This window comes from Pezoporus occidentalis, unplaced genomic scaffold (genome assembly GCF_034315485.1).
Source record: "Pezoporus occidentalis ecotype Australia unplaced genomic scaffold, CSIRO_AGI_Poc_V1 ctg297, whole genome shotgun sequence".
NCBI classification, from domain to species: domain Eukaryota; kingdom Metazoa; phylum Chordata; class Aves; order Psittaciformes; family Psittacidae; genus Pezoporus; species Pezoporus occidentalis.
The window spans coordinates 257861-281942 of record NW_026914907.1 but is presented as its reverse complement, the minus strand read 5'-3'; the positions used below and the strand labels follow the sequence as shown (position 1 = coordinate 281942).

General features: G+C 43.7%; 1 protein-coding gene across 31 annotated transcripts in view; it reads right to left on the bottom strand.

Annotated features, from left to right (window-relative positions):
- MAPK8IP3 (mitogen-activated protein kinase 8 interacting protein 3) overlaps positions 1-15589 on the bottom strand; it is a 78585-nt gene extending 62996 nt beyond the window's left edge. For 24 of the 31 annotated variants that reach the window (XM_062626690.1, XM_062626691.1, XM_062626696.1 and 21 more), the window contains exon 1: positions 15193-15588. In XM_062626690.1, the coding sequence (XP_062482674.1) occupies positions 15193-15510 (318 nt within the window). In that variant the 5' untranslated portion in view covers positions 15511-15588. Of the gene's footprint in view, positions 1-15192 lie in introns of all 31 variants that reach the window. The other 7 variants (XM_062626714.1, XM_062626717.1, XM_062626720.1 and 4 more) reach the window with 2 other exon arrangements.
- Positions 15590-24082: the final 8493 nt, after the last annotated feature.

The window sequence follows — 24082 nt, the reverse complement described above, 5'->3', positions numbered from 1 at the left end:
ACAGATACTTCACAATGAAAACAACAGAAAAATATGTAATTTCAGGTTATTATTTCTGTAAGATGTCACTTTTGACCTGGGAGCTTTAGTCATTCTCTACACTGCATACTAGCATCCAGTAGCAAAGGAAATATTCAGTTTAGCTCCACTGTAATGAACTGATATTACACTAACTCTTGACAAGAGCTGCAGTCACAACTGATTTCATGATATAAACAGCTTCAGGAAAAGTCCTATCCTGGCCTTACAAACCCCAAAATTCAAGTCTCCTTACATTATTCCCAAACTGCTATATCCACAGCAGCTACAAGCACAAAGCAGCCTCAACCAGCCAGTCTAGTAATTAAACACAAACCTGTCAGCTGAGCAGCAAGAGTGAGACTGAGGCCAGGAACAACCCTGGATTAGAACTGTGGAGGAGAAAATAAAGCCATGATGGCTTTAATCTCCCTTAGAGATGTTTATAGAACCACATTTAACTTTCAATTACATTTTAAGATTGTATAAAGTTTTAGATTTTCCTCTGAGATGTTAATTCAACCTTGAAACCCTTTAATCACTTGCAAATATCCAGCAATCTCTTTTATGGAATTTGAGAAATTTACCAAGCAATCTGCTTTGTAAATTTTCAGGTTTGTTCTTGAAACATTTTCCAGGATAACAATATCATTTCAGTAAAATCCTGACACAGGTGCACTGAATATGAGACAGAGAGAAGCAGCAGTTAAACTTGCTCCATTTGGAGCACCAGATTTCTCAACAATAAATTATGAAGCAAAAGAAGGCACAGGCTCAATTTTATTCCCACTATGTACGTCATGTTTAACACGATCCCTAGATTTGCTACGGCTCTTTTGGCTTAATTCAGAGGAAACTGATTGAAAGATTAAGTCTTCTACAAGTAAGGTTCATTCTTCTTCAGTCCCATCTGATTTGCAACCTAAGAGTAATAAAAGAACAGAAAACTAGGAATCAATCATTTGGAGAAGAAAGAGACATGGACACAGCAATATTAAAATTTCGTATTACACTATTCTCAGACAGCATTTCAGATAAAGGCAGTACAGTATATCCTGTCCTGCTGGTGAAGAGATTGAATGACTACATTGTGAGCACGGACCAAAGGGCTCTTCATTCTCCTTGTCTCTGAAACACCTTTTAGCTGCTCCTGCATCAGAAGCCATCTCACCTGAGGCTCTTCCTGTGCAATGCAAGGCCTGAAGGGCTGAGAGCAAAAAAAAAGATCCAGAGAAGAAATCACGGCTGCAGCAGTGGGATGAGGAAGAAAGGTTTCATTGTCAGGGCCGTTCCCAAGGAAAGCACACTCCAACTGAGGACATGGCTTAGCACACACTGTCACTGCCGCCCATCCTGCCTGGCACAAGTGAGTTCTCACTGGGTCACCAGGTAGGCTTTATTTTTTTCCAGTAAGCATTTCATACAGCACCCAGGGAAGAGCCTTACCAGCCACTAAAGGCAGCAGAGATTGAAATGACCTTGCTCAGGAATATGACATCCACAAGCACAAGTAAGCAGTGCAAGGAGTCAGAGAACAGGCACTTCAGGTATATTTGTAGTACTTTTGTGAACAACCACCTCCAGAAAGTGAGACAGCAGAAGCAGCACCTCATGTTCAGCATGCTCTGGTCCTCAATCTACAGTTCATGGACCATACCATATGGCTATGAATGACCCAGCTGAGCAGCATCCCTGGGCCAGCTACGGTCCTTCTCCTGCCCTAACCCAATCCATCACACAACAAATCCCCTTCCACATGCCCTCTGCACCAAACCTGCTAGAAACTCATACCAGGGCAGAAGAAAGAGAGAACACTAACTGAATAAAGTGGTTTTGGTTTTTGGGTTGTTGGAGGTTGTTTTTTTTTCATTAACCAAACTCACAGAGGCAGTTACACTTTAAAACCCCAAACTCACAGAGGCAGTTACACTTTAAAACCAAGGACCTACTATTGAATGAATGCAGCTCAGCAAATAAAACACCACAGGCATTTCACATTTTGTATTTCTTTCAGAGAAGCGGGGTACAAACATAACCCTGCTGAAGCTCTGGGAATATTCTCAGCCATTTGAAGAGCATGAAGATTTCACTCCAACCTTTAAGTATCCTAAAAACAAACAAGCAGAGAGGACACTAACTTGAAAGTCACCTTCCCATCTGAACATCTTATGCCTGCAGTACTTACAAAAAGCACCAAAAGCAGTTACAATAGAAAAAGAATCCCTCTGGCTTACTCTTGTTCCTTGTGTCTTTCATTTCAGTTTGTGCCCAGCCAATCCTATTGACATGCTGCCCAAATCCTCCGCACAAAAAGGAAGGCCCATGTCTCTGTGGGTGCTGATTAAAGTCAGCCATTCATCAAAGGGGAAAAGAATATTCACATGAATCAAATTCATACTTCTGGTCTCAAAAAATACTACAAATTCCTATGACTTAGGGAAAGCAGATACTGCAGGTATTATTCTTGCTTCATTATAAACTCAAATATTTAACAGCATAAGAGTGGGCAAAAAAAAAAGTCAACAAAACAAACCTAAACAGCACAGCCTTACGGTCTTTTTAAAGACATCTTAACTGAGACACACTATTTATAAAAAAATCTGCCATTAATTAAAGTGCCCAGGGTATGAAGTTTAAAACCTGAAATGCACATCTGCTGACTGCATTCTTTCATATGGTACTGGTGAAGAATCATGGGCCCAACTCGGTGCCAGGAGCTGCCCCTGATTTAAGGTGTTTCTCAGAGCCAGGTCCTGCTTTTAGCACAGCAGCAGAGCTCAGTTCAGACCAACATCTCAGTGATCTCACTGCTTCCTGCTCCATCTTTATGAAGCTCTACCAAAGACATTTAGAAAAGAGAAATAAAAAGAAATAATTCCACTGAGGGTTAAGAAAAAGTATTTTGTATCCCATTATGATAAAGTAGATGGGTGTACAAGAACAACAACTAGCCCACACTTCCAACAGCAAGGCTGCCTCCAGTTAATGGAATTAACTCTATTAATTCCAGTTAATATTTTCAATATCTTTTCTCATTTTCACATTTTTTTCCAAAGCCTCTAGACTTGCTTTCAAAGATTAATTTCTGAATATGGGCAGTTAAACAGTTAATCACTTCAGTAAAACAGCTGATCACTTCAGTGATCTAAGACAACTGGAGTATAAAACTGTTATATATAAAAATCAGTCACATGGATTGTTTACTGTTAGGTTCTATCCCCAGACTTCAAGCAGGGTAACTGGTCTGCAATAACCCAGCATTATGATGAACAACAATGGCTCACACACTAGTCTGTGCATGGAAAATACCCAGCACAAAATCATCCGAAGGCGCCTGGCTTCCTGCTTTACTGCCTTTCGCAAAGGAAGAAAGAGGCTAAAAACAGTAGCACATAATCAGAAATCATCACATCATATCAGTGATGAATCAAGCAGAGAGCCAGAGATGCACATAGATGCAGAAATCTCATTACATGGCCTTAATTCATGGTGGCTGGTAGTGTCTGCAATGTTAGTGCACACCAAAGGGAGCACAGGAGGTTCAGCACTAGACCCATCCCCTCAGCCCTTTCCTGGGAAGAGACTGCAGCGCTGTGTGTGCAAGGCCAGGTTGGACAGGGCTTTGAGCAACCTGGTCTAGCGGGAGGTGTCCCTGCCCATGGCAGGGGGCTGGAAATGGATGAGCTCTAAGTACCCTCTTCTAATAAAGGTTGCTTCTCAGGAAGAAGCAAGGAACATACTCCTGGCAGACATCTGCTGGAGACACAGAGGTCTGCTGCTGAAGTGGGGTGGGCTCATACTGTGCACGATGGAGCCAGGGAGGTCACCACACCTGCAGGGAGCACACAGATGAAGGAAGCAACACAGATTGTGTCATCCACCTCACAGCTTCTCAGCAGCACATTGTGAGGTTTGCAACTTGGAGTTGCGCTGACAGTATTTTGTCTTAGAAAGCCACAACAGAGGCCAACTCCCAGCTACTTAAATCTGACCTGTTCAACACCAAGTCTCCACTCTTGTTATCTGGTGAGTTTCAGACACTACTGATGAAGTTTATTGATGAAGTTCCCCCAAAACAAGGGGAAGACCTTGTTTTGCCCTCTTAACGGAGCCATTTCACCCAACAGCAACTTTAGGAAGAGAGTTTAACTTCCTTACGAAGCAGATGTCTACACAAAGTATTTGACACTTGAAACAGCAAGTCATACTTTCTTAGTGTAACTCCTGTACAGGCAATGGCAATAGTCGGACACCAGCAATGCCAGAGCTTCATCTTTTCACTTCTGCAATCAGAAAAAGGATCCTTCAATTAAGCCACTTCTCAGAATTGCAGTGGTCAAGGTATGACCACACATTTTAATATAATTAATGTCATTAAAACATTCCCAGTTTCTATCAGGAAGAGAGGCAGTAGACGTATGTAGTATTTCCCTTGTAAAAACAAAGGGTTTGCAAACATTTACAGGGGTTCTCCCTTGCTGGTCTCAAGAGCTGAAATGCACCCACACACAAATAGAAAAATAGAGCCATCAGCTCCCACACAATGCCTGAATTTCTAATGTATTGTATCTAACACACATCAGTTTTAGAAACATTTTTGCTCCTTGAGAGCACAGTTACTCTAACATGTAAAAAGGGACTCCTTGAATTTCATCTGATAATCACTGACCTCGCTCTTCAATGCCCCAGGTGACAGACCCATGGGTGTGAGAAGGTGCTCCAAGCAATGCTCACCTCCTCTTCTGGAACGCCCTTGCCTTCATAAGACCCTTCTCCAGCTGACACAGGTCAAACACGGGACCTGAAGGTTGAACCCTGGGTCCCCAAGGATCCCCCAGCAGACTGGATCTCCCCAGCAGCACTGACATGTAGTGAAACCACAATATATCTGTAATCCTTATAAAAGAGACCTCGAATAGCAACTGTACCAGAAGAAAATATGCAACCAATATGTGTAAATTCTAATAATAGAATCTCTATAATAGAATAATATAATCTCTATAATAGAGTAATCTCTAATAAACAATATCTTCTCCATCTCAGAAGGTTTAGCTATCCAAATAAGAAGATGCCACCTCCAGTACTAGTTTTATAAGACAGAGTTCAAAAGACCCGACTGTAACATATCCACAAGCACATAAACAGCAGAAAGTACACAACCTGAAACAAGTTCAGCTGCAACTTTGAAATGAGGCAATCAACAATTTAAACTGCTTGGCTATACCACATCTTTTAGAACTCTCAGATACTTAATTAACCATCTCAAATGTCATGATTGTTCAAAATCTTTATCTTGCACTTACTACAAAACTGGTGCAAAAATTATGCAGTCCATAGGGATCAAGTACTGGACATGCTGCCACCTCCTGCCGCTCCATGACACACACAGTGCACTGGACTGTGCCAACAAAGGTCAGATACATCTTACTACCAGGACCTTGCAAATGGCAGTGTGACACTGGGACACTCAGGACAGTATTCACAGCACTGTACGAAGCACTGGTAAGATGTACCTGGAAAACCACCCACTATTCCTCCTGCCTCTCAAGGAGGATCAACCCAAGCATCAGATGTGGCTGCTGCTCAAGGAAGAAGGGGATGAGGGAATCTATAACACAAGAGCAGGCTGGCCCAGCAACACACAGGCACCTCCATGCAGGCAGGATACACAGCACAGGACAGCTCACTCACCGCCTTTGGCCTGGCTCCAGCGCCTTGCAAACAGGGATGAGGTGAGGGCAGGACCAGTTTCCATTAACACAGCAAACTTGTAAATACTTGATAAAGTAAAAACTTACCGATAGCAAAGGACAACTCTAGGAACAAACCAGTAAAACCAGGCCATGAATAAAAACCAAAACAATTCCACTGCAGTTTAGAAGAAGGTAAGAGACAGGAGATTTAACTAATGGTCTTAAGACAAAGCTTGGTATATTTACGAAACTGATTATACAATGCAATTGCCTGAAATGCCCAGGGACCAGACACGCTGACTCCTGCTTCCCATGCTGCTTCCAGAACAGGCTGTACTATGAAAGCTGGACACTGGGACAGAGGGATTGTCAGTAAAATTATATGGTAAGTACTAGTTGAAGATAATTTATCACATAACCGCCCACAGCAGGGGGTTGAAGCTAGATGATCTTAAGGTCCTTTCCAACCCAGAACATTCTATGATTCTATGATTTCAAGAGCGTAGATATTAATTTTCTCCCAAATTATAGAGATCATCATCCACAAATACAGCAAGTAGAGAACACCTAACAACCACTATCTAAACTCCTGCTTCCATGATTTTTCTTTCTTTCTAAATTTTGTCATGTATGACATTCCACTATTGAAGTCATGGGTGGCTGCTTCCCGCATAGCTTAGCACAAGCCTCCACTCAGGGAAATAAAAGATACTGATGCACTGTTTTTAAATGCTAAACAGACACAGAGCATGGATGACAATGAAACAAATATTAATGGAGCAAACATTTAGGGGGCAGAGGGGAGGATAAAAATTATGCAAGCTAGTAATGTAAACTTTTCTTCCTTCATGAGGACCAAAATGTATTGCACGTATTTTTGTATCTGGAATTATGGTGCAAATTATGTGGCAATTTCAATCCAACTCAGGCTGCACACTACAAAAGCCACCCAGGTGAAGGAACAGAAAGGTGAGACTAACACAGAGCTGGTGAAATAGTGTTTCAAATAGCAGGAACTTTGATGCAATTGCATTTAATGCTGCTACAAAAGGTGGTGTGATGAAAAATTGTGTTTAAGCACATAACTATCCTGAGAGGTGCTTAAACCATTATGTTACAGACTTAAAATATTCTAACAGAGTGAGCAGAAGATTTGTGAATGGTTGCAAGTGAGCCACAGAGCAGTCACAGAGAATCCAGCAGGACAAGTCGCAGGCTGGTGGGAAGGGCAAGGTCTGCTGCCTGCAAGCCCATGGCAGGGCCTCAGAACAGAGTTACAGCCCCCGCTGAAGCCACAACCACTAAGAAAGGAAGCTGATAGCCATCACCAGATGGACAACCTCAACACCATAGCCATGATCAATGTGGCAGTCAACAGAGCCTGTGATGTCCCTGAAGCTGAATATGGCAAGTGTTCTGCTGCACTGGGACCTCCAGAGAGAGAGCAACTAATGAAACCAGAGACCCTGCACAGCCATGGTAGGTGCCTGCAGCCAGGCCTCCATAAGCTCTATTTCCCCTGCAAAAGTCAAGGCACTGTGCTGGGAATCACAGACTGGTTTGGAAGGGACCTGAAAGGTCATCCAGTTCCAACACCCTGCCACAGGCAGGAGCACCTTCCACTAGACCAGGTTGCTCCAAGCCCCATCCAATCTGGCCTTGAATGCTGCCAGGGATGGAGCAGACACAGCTTTAGTGGGCAACCTCTGCCAGCGCCTCACCACCCTCACAGAAAAGAACTTTTGCCTAAGATCTCAGTCTCCCCTCTGGCAGGTTAAAACCATTCCCTCTTGTCCTGTCCCTACAGGCCCTTGCCCAAAGCCCTTCTCCAGGTTTCTTGTAGCCCCTTTAAGCACTGGAAGCCCTAAGGTCTCCCCAGACCCTTCTCTTCTCCAGCCTGAACAAGCCCAGCTCTCTAAACCTGGCTCCAGAGCAGAGCTGCTCCAGCCCTTGCAGCATGTTTGTGGCCTCCTATGGACTCGCTCCAACAGCTCCACATCCCTCTTATGTTGGGAGCATCAGAGAAGCCCCTTCAAATCAGACATCTCCAGTTATGCTAGTAAGTAGAGGATATTTCTGGAGGCAAAAAGTAATACAATGTGCATACAAATCAATCGATAAAAATAACAGTTTAAATTGAATGTGCTTTTAAACATAAATGCTCAGAGACTGAATGTGAAAGTATGGCAGTATCTGATGAGCACTATTATTTCAAATCACAGTATTATTTCCCTAACAGATCTTTCACCATTTTCTAGTAAAACAAAAATACAGTAAGAAGTGACTAATAAAATTTCTTACGCATACATGTATACTGTACCTCCTTATTTTATGTATAGATAGAGCCAAATTGCATCAAACCAGTCAGAAACTACTTGTATTCAAAAGACTACAGAAAAGCAAAAAGTGATAAAACAAAACCAAACCAATTGCTTAGAGTGGAAAATCCCTATTAAAATAATTAAAATCAGTTACTGGAGCTTATTTGCAGACAATCTGGTGTACTAAGGATAAAACTGATACCAAACCCAATCTGTTACATGTAACAAGCTTTAAAAGTAAAGCTGTGTGTTCAAAGCTAACAAACCACACACTCTTCATGTAGCTGTAACAGTGGAGAAGACAAATTCCTTATGCAAGAAGAGCCTACCAAGCGCCACACAAAGCCAAGAGGCCAGCTGCTGTGGCCATCCTGCTAGCTTTCTCTCAATACATTTTTCATCCTATTCCCTCGGATTACAATATGACTTATGCAGATAACCCTGTTGAGGGGAACCTGGCCATCACCCCAGATCATCATCATCAACTAGCATCCAGAATACTATCTTGAATTGCTCTTTAAATAAAGAAACAGCTCACAGCACTCACTCAGATTAATTTTACTTTCAAGGTAATTTTTATACCACACACTGGTATTTATGAATATTAATAAGTTCCATAAGCTTGAGTGACACAAAGAGGATCTGTGTTTGGATATAGATTTTTTTTTCCTTCAAGATCAGTGAGAATAAAGTATGGCTACCAGATGGCAAGGACTGATGGGTATTATGTTTGGAAAGCCTGATTCCTCATGAAGAAGTGATTTAGAAATATGTATCACATGGTCATTTTTATTGCCTGACACAAATGTCTTTTGTGAGCTTTGTTTAAATTAATAAAATTTGTAAACTGAAGAGTTTCCAAATTTATTTTATCTGATCAGTGTAGACTTCATACTATTTATCAGAAAAATTTAGAGTAACTAATCCAGCATTTTTAGAGAGTGGCTTTCCAACACCTGCTTGTCCTATAACACCACCTCTAATGCGCTAAACAAATCTACAGCTTTTACATAAAAAAAAAGCATTCTGCACACCCACGTTTTATGGGGACAAGATCACTGTTACCTGCATAAACACTGATCCTAGTCCTGTACCAGAAGACATGCAATTGGATGTTAAACCTTTGGCTTACAATCCTATTTAGTTTACTGCTACCATTTTCTGTAAGGAAAGGTGTCTCTCGAACACAAAGACTGCCACCTTCACATCGCAGGCTTGCTCATCATAAGCCAAAGCAGTGACAAGGCTGTCACTATTGGTAAGGATGGCTAGTAAGTTTATTTAACCACTTAAGAGGGAAAGGAGAGAATTAGAATTGTTATAACTAACACTGCCTACTTAGACATAAATCTGAAACACAGGTGTCTCCAGAAATATTTTCTGTTGCTGCTTGTGTTTTAAATCTCATTTCAGTTGCTGAGTTTCAATCATAATCTCAATACTGTGATCAATTCCAAATCACATCCAAGTGATATCACTGACAAAAGACATAGGAGAAAAATGAGAAAATATTATTAATATCCCCCATGATTTAAGGTTTGTCTCACCCAGAAGACATAAGATCACTTTACAGACACTCACATTTGGGTCACTTTTTACATCTGAATAACTAAATGTATGTATTTTGGAAACCTATAACTAGTAAGGACATAAATCAAGACAATAGCAAAAGTTAAAAAACTTTAGGTAAACTGGAAGAACCCTCTAAGACACAGATTCTGCTACTCATTCTGTTGGTGAAATCTGCCCAGACTCCAGGAATGGACAAAGAGGGGTCTGCAGAACAAGAGACAGATCTCATACACAGACGGCTGTGCCATAGGTCTGCATTCCACTCTTGCCAGTTACTTCAATGGCATGCAGCGGAAAGAATCCACATGGTAAGCAGAGCCTTTCTTTTTTCTAGGTATCCGCTATTCCCAAATGCTTTCCTCCTTCAATCCTATGAGGTCACCATCAAGCTGCAGAAACTCCCATTTATCAGCTATAAACCTGACCTCACGTCAGGTTTCAGGCTGCAGAAACAGCAACTACAGTACATGCCTCTCCCAAAGGACCATTTCTTCCCAAAATCCCTGCCCAAACAAAACACCAGACGTATCTTATTATATAAAAATAAAACACTGATAGGTGAACACGTTTACCATGTAAAATAACAATGCAAACAGCACACTGCAATGAGCCATACATGGCCACATCAGCTGTAAGATGGAGATGTTGCTTTTTTTGGAAGTGGGAAAGGATGACACCTGCACACAAGCACCACAGTGGCAATACCAGCAAAGGGTTTTCACAGTTCACACCCTTTACAGGTCCTGCACCTGGAAGCACAGGCCCAGGCACACCCCCCCCCGGCTGGAGCCACCCAGCTGGAAAGCAGCTTGGAAGAAAACTGGGGGTCTGGGTGGACACCAAGCTGAACATAAGCCAGCAATGTGCCTTGCAATAAGGTAGATGAATGGTGTCCTCAGCTACTGCCTTGCAGGTAGAGGAGGTGATCCTTCCCCTTTATTCAATGCTGGTGAATGAATTAGGGAAAGGAATTTATTCATCCCTGGAGTGCTGTGTCCAGTGCTGGATTCTCCAGCACAAGAGAGACAGTGACACACTGGAAAAAGTCCAGTGAAGGCCAACAAGGATAATGAAGCGACTGGAGCACCTGGAGAAGAGAGGGCTCAGGGGGATCTCATCAATGTATACAAAAACCCGAAGGGAAGGTGCAAAGAGGACAGCCCCAGGCTCTTTCCAGTGGTGCCCAGTGACAGGACAAGAGATGATGGGCACAAACTGGAAACACAGGAGGTTTCCTCTTAACAACAGGAAATGTTTCACTGTAAGGGTGACTGAGCACTGACACAGGTTGCCCAGAGGTGGTGGACTCTCCATTCTTGGAAATACTCAAATGCTGCTTGGACATGGTCCTTGGCAGCCTGCTCTGGGTGACCTTGCTTAGTAGGGTGGCTGGACCACGTGCCCTAGAGAGATCCTTTTCAACCTCAACCAGTCTGTGACTCTGTGAAAAATACCCAGAGCACATATACACCCATGGCAAAGCCCAGAAGATGACAAGTCAAGACAGCCCTCTAGGAATGTCACACGACAGCACACACTGCTTCAAGAGGTCCCTACTCTGCCAAAGCTCGTATCAGGCAGCTCAGAGCAGCGCTCCCCCTTCTCAGTCAGGTCCAACAGCAAAATAACAAGCCTTTGAAAACCACAGCCTGGAAGGTTCTGCCACATGGTTGCAGGCCAGCTCTGGACTCCCAGAGTCAAGCAAAGGCCCACGCACGCTGTCCTAGACCTCCAACGCCTGCAGCCTGCAAACATACCTACCACCATAGGAAAAGTTGTCATTTAGAAACAACAGCCACATCTACTGAGACAGAGGTTTCCTTAACCACTTTCCAGTGGAGATTGCTTGTGTGTGCTGGATTGTCACAGTGCAGAACACAAGCTATAAAAGCCTTTCAGGAGGGGCTCAGACGTCCTAACCAGCACCAGGTACTTACCTCTACACTATACTTACCTGCATGTTAAATGAGCATCCGTTTTAAAAATTCTAATGAGCATTAACTGATACTACAAATCAACTGACCAAGATCTTACTGTGCCATTAACATAAGTATGGAGGACAGCCACCTCCGTTGCCATGTATGAAATTTCACTGGAAACAGTTTTCATGCAAGGAGAGGTCAGAAGGCCATCTCCACGCCTGGCAGAGATCTGCCTTGCTTTTCTGACCTCTAAGACGTGATGCTAACGCACGTAAACCATCCCTGTGCTTCTGTGCTTCCTATACGTGAAGGCTTTTACACACATTTGTATGTGTAGGCTCATCTTGGAACTAGTGCCCAAGCATGACTGACAGTCTCTGCTGAAAGCAGCATTTAAGGCATGTGGTGGTCTTCTTCAAGAGAAGAAGACTCCAGAACATTAGGAAAGCAGCCTGAATGAAACAAAATATCTCATTAAGAGTGGACCTAATAAAGCGTGTTTTCCCTGGGGATTTTTGCTGGTGTCCCCCAACCTTTCAGCATCCCAACTCTACCCTCATGTGACTTATGAGTGGACACCAAGAAGAGACACTATTTGCATGTAGGACCCACCTGTCTCACACCCACATGCTGAGTGTGCTGCTGCCTGGTGCTGACCAGCACGGCGACAACCTCTGCCTGTCTGTCCCTCAGGCAGGACCTCCTCTTGGCCTTTCTCCCTTTCACTTTCACAAGTATGGCTGAAAGCAGCCATGAGCTTCCTACACTGGGGCCAACTGCCTGACAGAGCAATCACATAAGCATCATTTCCTGAAGAAAGCAAGCTAAAGACAATACTTAGCCAATAAAAATAAATAAATACTATGTGCTAGTATACAGCACCATGAACACCAGGGCCACAAAGGAGGTAAAAGGGCTGAAGCATCTTCCCTTGGAGGAAGGGCTGAGGAAGCCAGAGCTACTCAGCCTGGAGGAGACTCAAGGAGACCTCCCTGGAGTCATGAGACCTGCTGGATGGTATGAGGACAGAGAAGCCAGGCTCTGCTCTGGATGAGGAGCAACAGGCACAAATCACACCACACAAGATTCCACCTGAACACAAGCAAGCACTTCTTTACTGTAAGGGACATCAAACACCAGGACAGGCTGTAGAGTGTCCATCTGTGGAGATGCTCAAGATCTGACCAGACACAGTCCTGGACAACCTGCTTCAGCTTACCCTGTTTGAGCAGAGGGTGTTGGACCAGATGAGCTCAGGATGTCCCTGCCACACTAAACAATGCTGTTAATGCCACAGAACACTGTACCATGCAAGCAGTAATTACTTTGTGTTCATACATAATATGAAGCAGATGGGAGAAAACAAAACCACGAAAAAAATCTGGTGCAATCCCACATCTTCAATAGCTTAGACGTTACAGAATACTGAGACGTTGTCTACTAAGCCCTGTAATCAGACTGACAGCACTCCCTCCTTTCAAGAAACTGCTGTTTCAGTCCACGTGCCTAGGCGCTTCTGCTGTCCTATTTTAGAACAAGTAGAAAATATGGAATGACTCTGCAGCCCAGGTGTTTGGAAAATGAAGAAATAATTTGCTTTTAGCAAAGATTGTTTTAAAATATAATACATGGAATCATCTTAAGAGTAAGTCACAGCAGAGTACTAGGATGGAAAACTTTCCTTTACGGCGTTTAGTGAGAGTGAAATCAGAATTGCTAGCCCTAATTTAACAAGACATACCAATTACAATTATCTGGTGGACAGCAGAATTCTCTGTAATACATGGATATTCACCTCGGTAACATGGAAAGTACTGTATAATATGCAGCATCTGGCAAGGTGCAAATAAATAATGAAGGTTTGCTTATATGCACAGGGAAGTAACAGCCACATATTCCATATTATGACCTTGTAACAGGGATGATATAGAGACAGAATACTCATCTGTTCTCATAAAAAGCAGTATTATTTACTCCTTTTTGGTAGCAAGTCTCCTTGCAGACGCTTTTCTCCCCCACTTGCATTGAGCTGTACCCAAGAATGAGAGAGCATCATCATCATGGGTTCCTGTGCTTCCTTGCAGGGAATGCTGTCATGCATGTAATGCTCTCACTATGTTTGCTTCCAAAAAACACATCCCGTATCTATTAAGTCAAGAACAAAAATCCCTCCCAGTCCAAAGATGCATGATCATTCCAACTGGACTCTTCCATTCCCCATCTGTACCCTCTTTGTTGTTTTGTGGGGGTTTTTTTCCCCCCATCATAGCATACTTACTTTAAAAAAAAAAAACGATTATTTCTCAGAAGCTGCAAAATTCTGTCTCTGTGCAACTTTAAGTATTTCTCAGGTACTCAGAATCATTTCCAATCCCAACATGAATTTTAAAGAATCTTAAAAGATTTTCTATTAGTCAATTAATACATAATTAGAACACAATAAAAAATAAAAACTTTGGCTGGCTCTCACTTGCAGTGTTAGTAACAGACCACAACTGTCCTTCTCCTCAAATCAGCAAGATTCTTGCATATGATTATTAAGCAACAAGAATACATCTGTAAAAACACTGCTCAGTCCTTTAAGCTGTTCTCCAGCCCAAAAGCTATTTCATTAATTACCCCTTATTAAATCAGAACCTGACACCTAGTAAGACTACTAAACTTGCAACGTTCAACTCTTTCTTAGTCTGACAGGGAAAAAAAACCACTTTGTGTGCAGTTGTGTTGAGAAACAAGGTCGACACAGTGGTGATGGGTTTTTTCCACCACTACTGCTTTGTCCCAGCTCACAGATTATCACTTCAAGAGGCTGAGCAGCAAACCCTACTCATAGTCCTCATTTATGGCTGAAAAGATGCTCATGACTTCAGCAGGGACAGGCGCACACACAGAAGACAGAGTGCAAGTCATCCCCTCTCTCTGTTCTGCCTACATCTTTGTAACCCAAGAATCTTCGCTCCCTTCCATCAGAGGGGTTTGTTCTCCTCATGACACAGAAGTAGTACAGAATACTACAGATGCCAACTTGGGAAATTATTTTAGGCTTGAGATGTAGTTTTGGTAAACACGAGTTTCAAAACCAGATGATACACCCTAAAGATAACTTCTTCCGTTAACCAAACAGCTTACTGCTAACATTAAGAAAGCCGGCTGCACAGAAATTATTCACTTTAAAAAGTGGCTTTTAACCCACAAATCAGCAAATCCTCTACGTGTTGTTGGCATCGCAAAGTGAATTCGTCAACCCTACTGGCTTGTGGCTGGCTTTTAGCGGGGCCTTTTTTCTCTCCCATTTTCACCGGGGCGCTTCAGCCGCAGAGGCACAGGCCCAAGGTGCCGGGAGAAGCCAGGGGGAGCGGACTCAGGACAGGGAATCCCGCCGGGAGAACACACGCGTACCGCAGTCCCCGGCCCCAAGCTCCCCTTCTAGAAGGTACTGCCGGCCACTGCCGCGGGCCCGCCCCATCACAACGGCCGGGAAGGAGGGGGCCGCCGCGGTGGCCGATGGAAAACACGGAGCCGAGGCCTACGGTGAGCCACCACAGGCCCGAGCCAGCCCCTCCGCCTACCCCTCCCAGGCCTGTCCACCTATCGGCCGCAGAGGAACCGCGGCGCGGGCCCCCGCCCGGCGGGTGGCCAAGATGGTGGCGGGGCGGCGCCGCTTACCTCCTCGGCCTGTTTACGCAGTGCCTTCTCCCGCTCGTACTGTGTGAGGAGCTGCTCGTTGTCCTCCCGCAGCAGCTCCAGCTCCACCTCGTGCTCCTGGTTGTCGGTGAGCACCGAGTCCAGGTTCTCCAGCACCGTCACCACCAGCGGCATCAGTTCCTTCACCACCTCTTCGTCATAGCAGTGTATCAGTCGCTCAAATTCGCGGTAAATGCTGTTGGCTAGGCCGGAGACGCGCTCCGACATCACCGACCCCGAGCAATAATCGTCGCCCGGGTATCCCCCGACGCCGCCATCATCTAGCTGAATCTCCAGCATCCTGCCAGCCACTCTCCCTTCCGCCCCTGCCACAGCTCCACAGACCGTCGGCCACCACCGGGCTCTGCCCCGCCCCCGTCGCGTCACGAGCACCGGGGAGCGCCAGGGGCGGAGCGCCAGGGCTCTGACGCGGCCGACAGCGGGCAGTAGGAGCCGATCCCACGGCTTGGCCCCGACAGCGGCGAGGCCCGGCCAGGGACCTTGGGGTGCATCGAGGCCAGACCCGCGCCAGACCCGCTTCCAAAAGCCCGCGGGCCCGAGGAGGGGTGGCGCAGGGGCAGCAGCACACAGGAGCTCCGTGCCACACGCGAGACCTCCACAGAACCACAGAGTCACGGTCTGGTTCTGGTTGGAAGGGACCTTAAAGCTCATCCAGTCCCAGCCCTTTGCCAATGGTAAGGACACCTCCACTAGACCAGGTTTCTCCAAGCCGCATCCAACCTGGCCTTGAACACTGCCAGGGATGGGGCAGCCACAGCTTCTCTGGGAAACCTGTGCCAGCACCTCACCATCCTCACAAAGAACTTCTTTCTTACATCTAACCTTAACTTTCCCTGTGTAAGTTTGAACCCATCACCCCATGTTCTATCATTACAAGCTGTGATGAAGCATCCTTGTAAGCCCCATTCAGATACTGGAAGGCTGCTGTGAGGTCTCCACACAGCTTCTCTTCTCCAGGCTCAACAGCCACAATTTTCTCAGCCTCTCGTCATATGGGAGATGCTCCAGCACTTGATTACCCTTGAGGCTTATGTCGAGGACACCAGAACTGTACACAGTGCTGCAAGTGGGGTCTCATGAAAGCAGAGTAGAGGGGCAGGATCACCTTCTTCGACCTGCTGGTCACGCTCCTTTCGATGCAGCCCAGGATACAATTGGTTTCTGGGCTGCAAGCGCACACTGAAGCCAGCTCATGTTCGGTTTCTCACTGACCAACACCCCCAAGTCCTTCTCCCCAGGGCTGCTCTGTATCTCTTCTCTTCCCAACCTAGAACTGTGCCTGGGGTTGCCACAACCCAGGTGTAGGACCTTGCACTTGGCATTGCTGAACTTCATAAGGTTGGCATTGGGCACCTTACAAGCATGTCAAGGTCCCTCTGGATCTTATCCTTTCCTGCCAGCATATCAACCAAACCACACAGCTTGGTGTCTTCAGCAAACTTGCTGAGGGCACCTCAATCCCATTGTCCATGTTGCCAACAAAGATGTTGACCAGAGTCGGTTCCAACACCGATCCTTGAGGGACACCACTCATTACCCGTCTCCAGCTGTACATTGAGCCATTGACTGCAACTCTCTGCATGCAGCCATCCGGCCAATTCTTTATCCACTGATGGTCCACCCATCAAATTGATGTCTCTCCAGTTTAGAGACTAGGATGTTGTGCGGGACAGTGTCAAACGCTTTGCACAAGTCCAGGTAGATGATGTCAACTGCTCTATCCCTGTCCATCAGTTCTGTAGACCCATCATAAAACGCCACCAAATTGGTCAGGCAGGATTCCCCCCTTAGTGAAGCCATGCTGGCTGTCACCAAGCACCTTGTTGTTTTTCATGTGCCCTATCACGATTTCCAGGAGAATCTGCTCCAAGATTTTGCCAGGCACAGAGATAAGACTGACTGGTCTACAGTTGACTGGGTCTTCAACTTTTCCCTTTTTGAAAATGGGGGTTATATATCTCTTCTTGTAGTCATTGGGAACTTCACCTGACTGCTGTGATCTTTCAAACACAATGGATAGTGCCTATCAGATAAATTCAAGTGTTTTTTCAGATTGGTGTTGGGTGTCAGATGTAGCAGTGAGATACGTACTATTTTCAAATAGGTCCTCATTTAAAATTATATGATAGTGTAATTCAGATCTCAAACTTCTTGAAAAAAATAAATGAGAAATTGCACAAATTTTATTGTGGTTTTGTAAACAGTGTAAAAAGTTAACATTGTTTTATGTGGATGGAAGTGCTCCTTTCATCAGAATTTCTAGATAAACCTGTTGAGTTAGCATGGAGGGGGGAAGCGAAATGAAAGATTAAAGTGAATTGTTTTCTTTCACAGAAGAGAAGCAAGATCATCCTGGTTGTAATGTAATCAAAGAATTGGCTGCAGTTTAACTGGAAAAGGTTTCCCTAGCCAAAGCAAACTAAACAGAGCTTAAGGTGGATGAAACTCTCACCACCTAAAAGGAGTCATTTTTATATCATTAATAGTAAATAAGGTAGCACCTAAAACTCCAAGTAATTTCTCAGCTGTGGTAATATGTCGTGACTTGGCCAGAGAATGCATGTTACAGAGAGATCTAGCCTTCTATTTTTAAACAGGCAGTCTACTCTTGGGAATCCTTACTGGTATTTCCAGCTTGAAAACCTTCATTTTTAATTTAATATACTTTCTACAAGATTCAGGAGCTGTCTCGAACCAGACGTCATTTCTTGGTAAGTACTTACAGACCACAGACCCTTGTATTTGTTTGTTCAGTTCTCTTCTGACTGAAGAAAACTGCATGTGGTTTTCTACATTATTGCACAGTTTCCATTAATTAAATGGACTGTAAAAGGAAAAAATAAAAGGTAGATAACACTATGTGTTGGATTCCTTCACAACCACAAAATGTTTGTCTAGAGCAGCTATACGTCTGCTCACCCCGCCAAGCTCTCCAGCATTGCTATGGAAATAATACTCTCATTTAGTCAAAATTTATTGAACTGCTTTGATGCAGCACTTTGCTCTCTTTAACCAGTGGAGGAACAGGCACACCAGTTCATCCTCTCTAATCTTCTACATTTCTACAGCAGTGTAAATGGCACTGATATAAATATGCACAACAAGCAAACAAACAAAACAGCATTTTCAGCCAAAAAGCAGTAGGCAAGGTAGTGCCAATACCAAACAAGATCTCACACGGTGGTTAGGGACCATATAATGCAATCCATTCCCTATCTGATCCTACTGGCTAATCAAGGAGGCATCTTAAGTAACCAAGGTTCTGACAGAACTGTAACCAGAGCTTTAGTCTTCAGAGGATGGTGAAAAGCAGAGGAGAAAGTTACGCCTTGTAGGAAGGTACAGTTTTTGTTTAGCGTTAAAAAACATTAGTAAAAGCAACTTTCATTCTGGGTGAAATCTTAGAGATCCACAAACACAAATTTTTGCATCCCTGAAGGCAGCTCCCTGTCTTTTTTTTTTTAAATCTATTTTATTTGAGTTCTTTAAAATTGTCATGGTTTAAGTCCAGCTGGTAACTCAGAACCACGCGGCCACTTGCTCACATCTCCCCCCTGACCTTCTTCCTCCCCCTACCCACGGAGGGATGGAGAGGAGAATCTAAAGAATGTAACTCCCATGGGCTGAGATAAGAACAGTCCAGCAGCTAAGGTATAACACAAAACCAATAATAATAATGATAAAGGAAATAACAAGGGAAGAGAATACAACTGCTCACCACCCGCCAACAGATACCCAGCCTGACCCAAACAGTGATCTAGCCCTTCTGGGTAACTGCCCCCAGTTCATATACTGGGCATGACGTGCTGTGGTATGGAATACCCCTTTGGCTAGTTTGAGTCAGGTGTCCTGTCTCTGCTTCCTCCTGGCTTCCCCTCCTCCCTGGCAGAGCATGAGACCACCATGAGTCCTTGGTCGGAGTAAACAAGACTTAGCAACAACTAAAAACACCGGTGTTATCAGCGCTGTTCCCAGGCTGAAAGTCAAAACACAGCACTGCACCAGCTACCGAGAAGGAGAAAAATGACTGCTACTGCTGAACCCAGGACAGGGCCCAAGGTCTTCATTCTCACAGTCCCTGCACCTACCTTCCAAGACTCGGGTGGTGCAGTCAGAGCCTTTGCCATTGAAGACCAAGGCAAAGAAGTCATTCAGAACCTCAGTCTTCTCCAAATCCGGTGTAGCTTGGTCACTTCTGTCTTTTATAAAGGGATTAGTCTTCTTTGTCACAGGAGCTGGAGTAAAATCAGTTATTCCACTCCATCTGGGAACCTGCTCACCAGAGACTGAAGCCACAGCTTTCATGGGATGATCATCCTTGGCCTTTTTTCTCCTCTTCAATTCACGCACCTGTTCCTCCAGAACTGAGGTAGGTTTTCCATCCCACTTTCTCATGTCTTTTCTGTGATCCTGCAGGTAAAACCATAGGGTGGCCTGTGGCGTGTACCTCCTGTATCATCATCTAACCCTAGACAAGACCCAAACCCGACTCTACTTAAGTTTCAAGATCAGACGAAATGGTTGTGGATAAAACATACTCTGTATGTGTGCCAACATGATGATCCCCATCACAATCAGCAGGCAGGTCTCAAGGGTATCTAAAGGCCATTCAAAACTGTCAGAACTCTCAAATGATGCTGTAAATAGTCTGGTGGGAGAGCTGGGAATGTAAGGGAATGTCTCCTTCATAGGTTGACCACCCAAGGAGGGAAAAAAAGATGCGTAATTGCTTAACACTTCTGTTATACACCTCCCAAAGTATAGAGGTGATGACCACACTAGGAATGCAAGCCAAATCAGTTTTGTGATCAATGAGTCTATTGTATTACAAGTCATTACCATAAAGTACAGCGAAACAATAACCTTAGCCCAAGCGCCCCAGCCAATAAACACTAAACCAGCAAATACCAGCTGTAAGTAAGGTAGGACATGCTGAAACTCTGAGATCAAGAACAACTTTGAGAGACAATAAATCAGCATTGTGACAAGTGACTATTAATCCGAAACAATGAGTGCTTATCACAAATACGATTAGACACACTCTGGTCAGATCTGTCGTTATCTAAACCCTTCATGCCCAACATTGGACACCACAAAGAACTGTCATGGTTTAAGCCCAGCTGGTAACTCAGAACCATGCAGCCACTCGCTCACTCCTCCAACCTTCTTTCTCCTTCTGTTCCCAGAGGGATGGGGAGGAGAATTGAAAGAATGTAACTCCCAGGGGCTGAGATAAGAACAGTCCAGTAACTAAGGTATAACACAAAACCACTACCGGTACCACCAATAATAATAATGATAAGGGAAATAACAAGGGGAGAGAATACAACCACTCACCACCCACCACTGGATACCCAGCCTGACCCCAGCAGTGATCTTGCCCTTCTGGGTAGCTTGCCCCCAGTTTATATACTGGGCATGATGTGCTGTGGTATGGAATAACCATTTGGTTACTTTGGGTCAAGTGTCCTGTCTCTGCTTCCTCCCAGCTTCCTGTCCTCCCTGGCACAGCATGAGACTCAGAAAGTCCTTGGTCGGAGTAAACATTACTTAGAAACAGCTAGAAACATCGGTGTTATCAGCGTTGTTCCCAGGCTGAAAGTCAAAACCACAGCACTGCACCAGCTACTAAGAAGGAGAAAATTGCTACTGCTGAACCCAAGACAAAAATATGTATAGAAGCAGAGATGAATTCACTATTAGGACTGTGATTCTGTCTTTGAAAGGCTTCATTCAAGTGATAGTATTTTTTGTCCGTATTTTGATTAAAACACAGACTTATAAAAATCTGGTCTAATTTTCTTTATTTGTTTGCTGAGTTTTAAAGTGCACTACTCAGTGCTGTGATAATATGGTTTAGCAACAGGGAAGTTAATTTGCACTCTATCTCTCTCCAGTATACTTAAGAAGCGTTTTTTTGGGACATGGTTTTAAAAAATGGCATCTTTACCTAAAGTAAATATCTTTTTGACAGGGTTCTCCAAAGGTATAGTATACCCAGTGGCTATGTACCTTTTGATGTGTCACAATAAAATACTTAACTTGTGCATTAACTAGCTTGACCCCAGTACTCACTGCTGAAATTCACTTGAGAGCTCTGTAATCCATCAGGAAAGGATATGCAAATGGTATAGCATCGTCTTAAGAGGGTTTTGTGCTAATTAGCAAACCACTTATTTGCAGTGGTGATCTGCCCCAAGGATCTGTAGGATCAGAGTTCTGTCTTCCATCTCTCTATTTTATTAATTCTTATTGCTTTATTATTGATATCCAAGTGTGCTTTTCAGGGGAGATGGAAATTAGATTCATGGTGAATATTAACACCAAAAATGCATAGGAAGTGTCAGTTCATGGTTGGGTTTTTATACTAACTTGCATGTGGACTTTATTAATTTTTTTCTTACATATTAAATTGTGGCATAGACCTTGAACTTTATTAATTTTTTTCTTACATATTAAATTGTGGCATAGACCTTGAACTGAAAGCAAAAAAAAAAAAATTCCTGAATGAGGCCAGTATGGCTAATCTCAGACCCTTTACTCCCTGTCCTATATAGTATAGAGAGGAAAAAAAAAAAAACCAAACCTCCAAAAATTAAACACCAAGCAAACTATATTACATGGCACCCATGGCCACTGCACAGAAGGGTATCTCATGGTAAACTAAGGAAGAGTAGAAATGTAGTAAAATGTGCAAAACTCAAGATATTTTTAGAAACATTGGCTGCTGTGAAATATTTTATAGTACCCCTTCTGCAACTGATATCCTTCCATGCCAGTGAGAGACAGAGAAGAACATGAAGGGAGTAGGATGGGAAATTTCAGATGTCATTTTGGACACACATATTGTGTACCAGCACACTTTCTTCCTGTGTAACCAACCTTAACCCCAGCCCCATTTTACTCCCATGCTTTCAGCTGACGGACTGCAAGAGCAGGGACATCCTTAGCCAAGGACTACCTTCTCAAGCAGAACAGGGCAGCTGAACACACCTTAGTGCCCAGAAGGTTTACACCAACTCCCCAATTTCTTTCCATTTGCTTTGTATAAAGTAAGAGAGAGACTCCTGCAGAACCTCTAGAAACCTAAGCTACATTTAAAAGATGCCCTCAGTACAAATTTAAGGTGACAGACAGATGCTCAACCATAGCAACAAGGGATGCAGTGCAAGTACCAGAAGAGTCGGGTTGCCTTTATTTAGCAGCTCAGCAAAGAGGGAAAATTCTGACTGAGATCTTGCTGATGAAAAATCCACATAAACAAGAGGAAAAACATAGCAAAAGACATTGACTGTTTTAAGGCAGAAAATTGAAGCTATAAAATCAGAAAAACTGGCAGAAGGACTTCAAGGGCTTGATACTACTTTTAGTAAGTGTTCTGTAAAACTTAATTACAATTAGCTGTGCAGGCTTTAACCAGGACTTCTGAGAGCTCCAGGATATAAAAAAAGCTCTACAGTTGTGGAATAGATGTACAGTTAAGTCAAAGTATTATGAGGATTTATGGAATGTGTAGGAACCAGGGAATCACTCAAATAGAAATCAGAATGACTGAACACCTACGAATTCAAGTAAAGATGAATGGAATTTGACCTAATAGCCAGGAGACAATATTAAAATATCAGATAAAACCTTATGCAAGCTTTACACCAACCAACAGCCCAAAGCTATGCTTCAGAACTTACAAAGCTATCATTGGTCCTCTACATAAAAAGTTCTCTTCAAGGAAGGTTTCATTGGATGATGTTCAGAATCTCAGTCTTACTTGTCTGCTAATTGATTTTTCATATCAAATACCAATTCTCTTCCTTAAAGCAGTAATAAAAAAGGAGCTCCTTCTTTCCTCTGTGTGAACTGGTCTAGTTCTTCCTCCAGAAGTGTTGTAAGTAGTTTCTGACCCATTGCTGCTTCTTTGGTTTTAAATTTTTTGGATCTTTCTAACTTTGTGACACAAGCCCACACCTCTTCTACTAAATAAAGATTCTTACTGTATAGAAGATGGAAATAACAAGAGTCTTCAGGTTCAGTGTTCCCAAGTGCTCACAGATTTTTAATCAGTCATGTCTATTAGTTCTGATTCTCTTGTAGAAGTTCTGTGCAGCAGCTGAGACACCAGAGCTGCTGACATACAGATTTAGCAAGGAAGTATTTCACCTGGCCATAATCAGCAAGTTATCTTTAACTGAAAAGACACCTGAAGTATTTTATGTATGTCCCTTTCCTCCCTAAAGACACCCTAAAGTTTCCTCTAGACATGCAGTAACTTGAACCTGGACAAACATTCATGCCACCATTACATTACAGCTAGTTTTGTGATTACTGAGGCATCCAACTGTGCCAAAGGTGAAAAGTACATCGTGAGGAAGACTGCTTACTTCATCGTGAAGCCCCCTGCCCACGATCACAGGAGGGCAGTGCACAAGCACCAAGAGGAGGAGATTTATGGTAATGCGTTCCCAGAACTAATTGTAATTGCCCTGCTGCTCTCTTGGGAATCTAATGAGTATGCATGTTTGTGTGTAATAAATATCTGCTCGCTTAATCCCTCGGTGTGCAAATTAGGAGGAGCAATCCCCTTTGCACCCGGCTCCATAATAAACATACCTCCTTGAGTTGTAGTCTGATCCCACGCATCTATAGGGGAGAACTGCCTAAGATCTCATCTCAATATCCTCTTTGTCCTATCACCCTTGTAAAAAGTCCCTCTACAGCTTTCTTGTCTGGATTTCCAAACCCTACTGCTTCCTGTGAAGGACAGCCATGCCCCAGAGCCTTACTCATTTCTTTATTAAGCCCTATTTTCACATCAGGAAAGGCACAGGCCCTCACTGTTGCTACTATGAAACTTATT